Below are 10,026 nucleotides of genomic sequence, written 5' to 3' on the forward strand. Positions count from 1 at the left end.
CCACAAGTTGTTATGATTCTTTAGGGATTTCATGAAATGTCTGCAAAATTCCTCAATGGTTGTGTAAAACAACACCCTTTCTACCTTGTCAAAAACAGATATGACCATCAGTAAATTTGAGGCCCTGAACTGCAAGATGGGAGAAAAAAATCTATGGGGGAAAAAGTATATAGTGCTTAAAATCATTCCTGAGTTGAAGTCTTTATCCTTTCTCCTCGATTTTTTTATTTTATTTTTTTTCTCTCTCTCTTCAAAAATAGCTAGCTAATATTAGCATGCTGTACCGACCTCAGTCACAAGATGTCACAATCAGTATGCAGGAAATCTACTGCTTAAACCACCTTAAATCTTGAATAACACATTTACATGAAGGATTTGCATGTCCTTATGTATAAATGTATAAATGCTTGTTTCTTAACTAATTTGACCATCTTGACAATGAGAGAAAACATTCTTATAGAGGTGAGAGAAAGGCAAAATAGGCCTATGTAGTCTACATAAATGTCAGATCACTGTAATAATAGTAAAAATAGTAGTAAATACAGAAATAAAAGTTACTTGCAGATTACTTTGACAGATTTATCAATTGAAACACATGCGTCAGTAACCCCATGAGCACTGTGAAGTTATGGATGTAAATACTATGTAATACGATACTATTTGACTTTAAAAAAAACTTTCTGTTCTACTCTTTTTCCCTTTCTAGCTTGTACTTATCTAAACAATGCCTGTTATATGGTATTATGAGCACTTCCTAAGTCATTTTGCCTCTTTAGGACAAATCGCTTGATGTATTCCCGACTTGTAAGTCGCTTTGGATAAAAGCGTCTGCTGAATGAATAAATGTAAATAAACAAATAATCTCTAGTATAAACAATGGTTCACTCATAGTTATATGTTTTTTTTTTTTACATAATTTGTATAAAGTAACATTCTAACCCACATGCAAAATAGCAGTACCAACATACAAACACTGAAAATCCCCTGAAAACCAACAGAATATCACATAACCATGGAGATTTATAAATATAACAATCAATAATTGGAAGGTGGAGGGTTTTTGAAGCGTGCTGTACGCTGCTACGGCAAAGGCTGGCCAAGTATAATTTATAGTTTAATGGCACAGTTTATTTTAATTTGACCTATTTATATATAATTTTACATTTGAACTCAGTGGCAAGTCAGATGGTTACATCAGAGCTGGCCTCTCTCCAGACAGCAGTGTAGGAGATCAAATCCAGTTGCTTTTTTAATCATGTGTAATCTTAATCTTTAACTTTAGTTCATTGATTAGTTTACTATTCACATCCTCAGGGTCAAGGAGCCGCTGTCTATTCTTGAACCAACGTGAAGGGTGCACTGAAGTTAGTTCTTTCATTCCACAATGAACAATCAAAGACTCAGGATAATACAGTAAATCCGATTTGATAGAGCCTTCTCTACAAAGAAACTGTTAGTATACAATTAAATAAAAACAGGTTGCGGTGTCTATATTGGTGTCTATATAAGTTCTATATTGTATATTTTGTTTTGTAGTAGTAAATGTCATTCCTCCTCTGCTCATTTTCCAGTTTCTTTGGATTCTCCAGTCACTAGACTAGGGGTAGGCAAGTTCGCTCCTAGAGAGCTGCTGTTCTGGTGTGTGTTTCCCGTACAACGACGTAACTCACTGATTAACCTCCATAGTACGATGCAATGTTGTGGAAATGAACTAGCTAGTCACGACTGTTTCCCGAACAAGGTCGCATCTCCGTCTTTTGAACCACATTAGTTGAACAATGTAGGGCCGTTGTTAATGACATCACCAAGTAATAATTTATGCTATTTAACTTATTAGACATCTCTAAAATACAGCTATATTAAACATGGCACGGGTGACTAATTTACTATTTTTTGTTCCGTGTCATTTCGCTTTATTTGATGTTTGATTCATCGTGGGTTTCCTCTTACGTCATACTCCGGGGTTCCCGTAGGCATTTATGCACATTCGCACTAGGCAAAAACGTCGCTTGTAGAGGAATCTTAAAAATACATAGATTAAAATGCATTTATATTTAGATGGAGTGAAAGATATAGATTGTACGGCATGTTAGCTTGCTTACTGTGCCCAAGAGCATAATTTATTGAGCCCATATGTCTTACTAACAAGGAACTATGCTTCTAACGACAGGTCAAGAGCTGTAGTTCCAACCACGTAAGTTTGTGATGCTGTTTGCGAATGTTCGTTTGAACTGTTGAACTGTGGTTTTGGGAAACATCGAATCATTGAACTATGTTGGTAACAACGGAACTTGTGACCATAGTTGTCTAACGATGCTTTTGGGAAACACACCCCTGCACAGTTTAACTCCAACCCTAATCAGACACACCTGAACAAGTATGGAACGGAGTACTGAAAGAAAGCCAAGTCTCACATCCCACGAATGTCTACAAATTCTACAAATTGGTTGATCTAACCAGCACTAACAGTTCAGATGTTGCCATAATAACACCCACTACAAATACAGACTCTAATACTACCACTCTTACCGTTTCTACTACTACTACTACTGGGTCATTCTATAATTAGGGGTACATTTAGAATTTGACAATGTGAAGAAAACAGTTTTCCTGTTTCACAAAAACCCTAACATGACCTTGCTTGTTGACATTTTTAGTGTTTTGGGCCTATACTCGACATGGAAGCCTGAGCATATGGTATCTTTAGAAATATATTTTCATAAACAAAACATAAGTTTTAGTTAAATTGTCTTGTTAAAATTTGCAGCAACTTGTGTAACACTGTTGGCAGTCAATTAATCCACTCTTGACACAGGTTTGCTAGTTTAACCAATATTAGGGGAAAGAGAGTACAAAACTTCGGTAACACTTTAGAATACAGATCCGTCATTAGTGAATAACTACACAGGAACAAATGACTAATGCACTATTAACATTCTAGTAACTACTATTGACTAACAAGAAACTCTGATTAACGAATCAGTAAGTAATAGTGCTCAGTGGAACATGGTAGTTCACTATTAGCTAAACAGTAACTACTATTTTTTTATATCTAATAAGAACTACTATATACATGTTCATAATTACTTTAAATGATGCAAAATGTATAGTAAAGATCATGGTAACCCACTAATAATGACTCAGGTAATACCAAATGCTTCAGAGGGAATTACTATTTTTTTGGATCCGTATTCTAAAGTGAAGATCATGAGAACTCTCTAGTAATGACTGAAATCATTGTAAGCTATTGAGGCATATGTAAGGTTTTGGATAGTAGTTACTGAAGTGTTACTACATACTTCAGAAGGAATTACTAATTATCTGGATCCGTAATCTAAAGTGAACATCATGGTAACCCACTAGTAATGACTTAAGCGTTACCAAAGCCATTGGAAGTATGGCTATCCAGAACCTTACAAAAACCTCAATAATTTTAATGACTTCAGTCATTACTAAGGAGTTTTCATGATCTTCACTTTAGAATATGGATCCAAAAAAAAAAAAAAAAATAGTAATTCCTTCTGAAGTATTTGGTAATACCTGAGTCGTTAATAGTGGGTTATCGTAATCTTTACTATACATTTTGCACTATTTACATTAATTATGAACATGTGTATAGTAGTTCTTAGTAGTTCTCTGGGAGATATGAAAAAATAGTAGTTACTGATTAGCTAATAGTGAACTACCATGATCAACTGAGCATTATTACTTACTGATTCGTTAATCAGAATTTCTTGTTAGTTAACAGTAGTTACTAGAATGTTAATACTACATTAGTCATTTGTTCCTGTGTAGTTATTCATCAATGACGGATCCGTACTCTAAAGTGTTAAAACTTCTAGTGTTTCATCCATGTGCTTCTATAGGAAACATCATCATACTCAATACAAATTATGCGAGAACGGGACAAACCATTCTTTTTGGGTTGGGGGGTTCTAGTGGGTAACTTAGCTGACAATGATTTTTCGGACACAAAACAAGTTATATCACAATAAACACTTATTATTTTTGAAGCACAGACCCAAATGTCTTGATAACGTACTCTAACTGAAGGCAAAACTAAGAAATTAATTTATATTTGAGGTAATTTTCATGCTTAAATGCAGAGTAGAATAAGCAGCTTCACAAATCTGACAGCTGAATAGCAGGGTTGTATGTGATACGAACATCATTTTTAAACAAAAGATACGGCTTTTTCAACATACAGTAGTGTGATTGGTAAAAATATAATTGTGTACTAGAAAATTAAGCATTGGAGCTTCATACTGATGAAAATATATTAAAAATGTACTTCACGGACATGAGATGTACCCAGAATTGTAGAATGATACTATTACGGCGACGACTGCTACAGCAAACCTGCTACTTTACAGATTCACCAAAGGATGAGAAAATATGAAAGATGTTTTAGGAAGAAAAATATTAAAATAAAAAGCTAACTGTTAAAAATGTAAAACTTTTGAAAAACCTTTATGGGTTAATGAAACTAATGCCTTACTCAGTGGAAATACTCCCTTCACTGGTTTTGTTCCATCAACATGTCACATTTCATTCATCTCCATCAACAGTCATTTTCTTAGTCTCCATCCAAGGAAAAAAAAAAAAAAGAGAGACATCAACGTTATTTACATAGGCAAAAGAATTGTATGCCTAGTCAAATGAACTGCACAACCAAGGAACTGGAAGCACTGGAAGCCAAGAAAAAAATACTATAAAGCAGACATTTGTAGAAGTAAGATTTGTGGCAGATTAGTGTAGATGGAGCTTGAAAATGAAAATGTAAAACTCATAATGATGACCTGGTAGTTTTCAAAGCCCAAGACTCCGGTACGGGTGCAGCCATAGTGCGCTCATTCACAGTTTGTACTCTTCTGAGTAAGCAATTTGGGAACATTTACATTCACATTCACATTCATGTTTTGAAGAAAGCCATTGTCCAAAATAGGTTCAAACACAAATTGACCCATGCTGATGAAACAGTGTTTGTGTGCTCTCAGGTAGTTTTGACAGGCAGCCTTCATGCATAAACCAACATAATGCAAAAGTCTTGTGAACTTCTGAAGTCTTAAGAAATTTTAAAATGGCAGGTGCAGTACTCACAAGATGAAAACAACATGCAGTATGACCGATAAAGACTGGAGAAACTGTCATATGAAGCCCTTCTGTGGCACCGCTCTGATTTGTTTTGTTATTTAGGAGCTTGATAGCTTCAGTCTTCATTCAATTCAAAAATTTTACTGAAAGAAAGTCACACAGGTTAAAACGGCATGGAATAATGACAGAATTTAAGTAAAAGTGTGATGCCACTGAATTTGAATACCAAAGTGAATACAAACCTCAGTGTAGTTCAGGAAGATTGTCCCTTGGTCAGGAGAAGAGGCAAAAGCAAGTTGACAAACCGATCCAGTTTGGTGGATTTTACTATTGTTGTTGATATTTACACCTAGTATTTAATGTAAGCATGTCAACTTATACCCTGACTTGCTTTAGATATATGTGTCCGCCAAAGAAATAGATGTAAAATTTCAATTGCATTGACATTTTCATATCGTTAATCACTAAACGTTAGCATTATTAGTTAGCATTATTCTCAATGAGAATGTGTTCACTTGTTTTGTTGCTAAAAGATGGTGTTGTTTTTTTCTGTAAACTTTTTCCAGCTTTCATTCAAGAAGAAGAATGGGAGGAGAAACAGTATCATGTGACTCTAATGTAAAGTTAAACTAATGTGTTTCTCCCAGGAACAATATTCATCCAGCCATCTTCAAAAGAAAGCAGAAAGAACGAATCACCTGAAATTAACATGAGGGATTTCTACAAGAGTCTGCTGTTTTTACTAGGTAAGTAAAACATACAAGCTGTCTAATATCTTGGTAGAACTTTTTTTTTTTACAGTCCTGTTCCTCATTTGCATACTACGTACTAAAGCAATTACAATAACTAGGAACTAACCCTGAACCTACCCCATGTAGTTACCTTATATTACCAGTACTTTCTTATTATCTTATAAGTATATTGACAGTACATATAAGTACACATACTGTAAAATAACGTGCAACCAATACTATTTAGTTTGTTTCTAGCTTTATCTTTCAGACAGAGACACATAACAAAACTGAATGTGTTGTTCTTGGATTATGTTATCTAAACACGCTTAAACTATATACTTCTACTTAAGAAGCTAAACTGTGTAAGATACACCTCAGAGATCATACAGATTTTTTTGTTAGTGTAAATCTAACAAAATGTAGGTTTATACTCATAAAAGAAAAGTCTATTTAAATGTCTAAATACTGAGCATCATTCTGTTTTTCTGACTTCAAGGATATTTCTCAGTTCAAACAAAGGCAGCAAAAGAAGGTGAGATTTCTTGAATTAAAAATGAATTTGAATTTTTTGTTAATTAGTTTGTGCTGCTTTGAAACACTGATAACCTTCCAGAAGTGATTATGCGATACTGAAGATCCACCCACCTCACAACATCTCAATGACTCAAGATCATTGACTGCAAACATATATATATATATATATATATATATTTTTTTTTTTTTTACTTTTGAAATGTGCGAGAGACCAACAATGAGCAACAGTCAATGAAACTACAATAGACTTAAAAAAATGGAGAAAGTGAGGGATTGGGAGGAACAAACAATAATTAAATTGAAAGATCCTTCAGAAATCTTTATACTCATTTGATGCTCAAGATTCTATTCACAGATGAAAATAAAACTCAAAGGGAGCTTTAATTTGAAGTATAAATCTTGTTCCATTAAATGTTATCAACATAATTTCAGATTATGCATCCTTCAAATAAATAATTGTAATTGTAAGGAAGATTTTTCCATTGAACATATTCCAGTGAATGTAGCAACATGGGGTACAGCCGTTCAGTCGACAGTAAGTTTCAACTGGTACGCCGAAAACGCGCTGGATGGGAACAGCTTATCCTGTACTCATACTGCATCACAAAGTGACCCGTGGTGGAAGGTGGATCTGCCGAAGACGTACAGCGTGAACACAGTGACCATCACTAACAGACCAGACTGCTGTGACACCAGGATAAACGGGGCAGAGATTCGAGTTGGAAACTCTGCTTTAGATGTTTTCGGCAACCCATTGTGAGTCTTTCTGACATTCTTATATAACTACAGACTTTATAATTTCATAACTGTTAATAAATAAAGAAATAATACGAGTTTTTCATATATTCACTATTTGGAGGTGTTTAGACTATGTTAATACTGGTATAAGACCACAAAATAAAATCAAATAGCTACAGAAAGCAGCAAGAGTTCACTGGAATTGCCTGTAGGAATTCAAAATCACCCTATCCAAATCCTCAAGAAACTACATTTTTATGACAATACATTTTCACACAAATAATCCAAAACTTTCTTCAATTCTATACTTAAAAATAATGTAAACTTGAGGTTAAGTGAGGCAGATGTCAATTCACTTCACTTCAGTGATATAATATCACATTATGAAATATACAAAGTGTTGTAAAGAAAGAGAACAATATTGTATATAATGCAAATAACGTCATACTGAGCAGCAAAAAAAAAAAAAACACAGGAGCAACTCACTCTTTTGTCATTCTCCAGATGTGCTGTAGTTTCTACTATTCCAGCCGGAGCTACCTACAGCTACTCGTGTCATGGGATGGAGGGACGTTACGTTTTTGTGACTATTCCTGGAACTTCAAAAATTCTTACTGTCTGTGAAGTGGGAGTCTATGTGACTTTACCAGGTAATTCAAAAGCTGGTCTACACCCTTACCAGAGGAATATGACTTTTTTAAAGCTTTTCTCATTTCATTAGTGTTTAATATAGTTTGTTCTACAGTTCATGTCAGATTTTGTTGCAGGTAGTTTTTGCAATTTCATGATTTGCCCATTCAGGTAGATAGGACTTTGTCTTTGATGCCTAAAAATTGCTGCTCAGAGGTGCTGCAAATACAGCCGCAGAGTGAAAAGATTTATTTATTTGGAAAGGACTTTGTCAAGACTCCACCAGTTCAGACAGACCTGATAGAAATGCATTCCTAGATTGAAGAAAAACTCCAGAAACATGTTCAAAGATTATAACACTGCGATATCTTACAGTTAATCTGGCAACAGAAAAAAACGTCACACAGTCGTCAACCATTGGCACCTGGTTTGCACCACAGGCCATTGATTCAAATCCAGGTTTCAAAAACCCAGGATCATCGTGTTCCTCAACCAATGGTCAGACTAACCCATGGTGGAGGGTGGATCTGCGTTATATTTACAGAGTTAGTAGAGTAGTCGTCACAAACAGACTTGACTGCTGTCCAGAACGAATAAATGGAGCTGAGATTCACATCGGAAACTCTCTGGAGAACAACGGCAACAACAATCCCATGTGAGATCCTCCTTCAGTGGCTTAATATCCATAAAAATCCCTGAAAACACATATGAAGAAAGACTAGAAAGCTAAATTATGTTTTCTCTGCCTCTCTTCAGATGCGCTGTGATTTCTAGCATTCCAGCTGGTGTTTCCTCCATGTACCCATGTAACGATATGGAGGGTCGATACGTGAATCTGTTCATCCCTGGAGATTCAAGGTTTCTTACTCTGTGTGAGGTGGAGGTCTATGGAGAAGGTGTGATCAAACAAGCATATTTGTTTGATCAACAATAGTTGAAATTTGGCAATTTATTTTATTGGAACAACAGTTGCATGCTCTTAGCTTTCAATAATTCACTACATAAAATGCATTTGTGTCCATTTTAGTGCAAAGTGAATGTGTATTTAATGTCATCTGGGTCTTTTTTGATTTACATTGTGTATTTTTGCTTGTGATTTTCAAAGATCATTACACAACCTCTAATTGCATCTATCTTATCTTAAATGACACATGCATTTCCACCAAACTGCTTGTCGTCACAATGCATATCAAGTTTTGTAATATTTACATTTAGCGTTTGCTTTTCCCTTCTATACGGCACTCTCATGTGCCTTTTTAGGTCCTTTACTGAAAAACACCTTTGTGAAGATGAAGCTGAAGTCTAGTTCGAGTCTGTCTGAACCTGATTTGAGAGTCCAGCTCCTGTCACAGGTGAGAGAGGGAAACAAACAGAAATTTGAAATGGAATCGCATTGATAGCAGTTTTAAGAGATCTGCTCATTTCAGCTGGAGTCTGCTCTGGCACAACAAGGGTTTTCTGACGTAACGCTGCAATGGTCTCAACCGCCCAAACAGGAAGTGATGCGGAAGGAAGCTGCCCCAGGTGAGTCTGTTCATACAAATGCTGGAAAACTAAAAAAGAGATTGATTTTGAATTGAAATAATGAAAATGAAGGTGACGTTTTTATGACGTAATGAACTCTTCTATTTATAGCTCAGTGTGCTGGAAGAAAGAGATGATGATGATGATGATGATGATGATGATGATGATGATGATGATGATGGGGAAACCTAAACTCTCTTTTGATTGTCCTTGATGTTTTTCATTTACATGTTCATATTGACTAAACTAAATACCCACTCTGCCATGCTGAGGGGAGTGACGTAATAGTTTTTTAAGTCTGAATAGCTTGTGTCAATCCACAAAGATGTGAAAATAAGTTTAAGCAAAAAAGGACTAGTACCTTATTACAAGTACAGATGTTTCCTTCAGCTCAAAACACAACGCAATGTGTAATTCATGTAAAACATCTGTAAAAATCAATACAGAAAATTCAGAATATTTTTACTGACTTTTTTGGAGTGTATGGTTTTTATATATAGATCTCACAATCATCTAATATTTTGTTTGTATTTAAGGGACAGTAATTATTGAAGACATTCTAAATAAAAGAAGGTGGTTTAAGACAAAAGACAACAGTGTAAGACATTTGTTTTTACAGTTACAGAGATTTGTAGATTGCCTGGGATTTGTGAGTTTTGAGACTTAAAGCTTTGAGATCTGTGTGGGTTTTGGAGAATTTATTTGGACATTGTGCTGTTATTTGTTTGTTCCCTTCTGTCTGTGTTAACACTGTAATTTTGCTTTTTTATAG

At 35.1% G+C, this 10,026-nt stretch overlaps 1 protein-coding gene across 1 annotated transcript; it reads left to right on the top strand.

Annotated features, from left to right (window-relative positions):
* The first annotated feature begins 5,080 nt into the window (after positions 1-5,080).
* On the top strand, positions 5,081-9,431 carry LOC127167579 (uncharacterized). The gene is made up of 10 exons (XM_051113706.1): positions 5,081-5,087; positions 5,742-5,840; positions 6,325-6,360; positions 6,860-7,118; positions 7,605-7,750; positions 8,106-8,385; positions 8,487-8,626; positions 8,991-9,082; positions 9,158-9,254; positions 9,366-9,431. Exons 1-10 carry the CDS (start codon positions 5,081-5,083, stop codon positions 9,389-9,391), a joined length of 1,182 nt encoding a protein of 393 aa, XP_050969663.1. The 3' UTR covers positions 9,392-9,431.
* The last annotated feature ends 595 nt before the right edge of the window (positions 9,432-10,026 follow it).

The sequence above is a fragment of the Labeo rohita genome, chromosome 7 (genome assembly GCF_022985175.1).
Source record: "Labeo rohita strain BAU-BD-2019 chromosome 7, IGBB_LRoh.1.0, whole genome shotgun sequence".
NCBI classification, from domain to species: domain Eukaryota; kingdom Metazoa; phylum Chordata; class Actinopteri; order Cypriniformes; family Cyprinidae; genus Labeo; species Labeo rohita.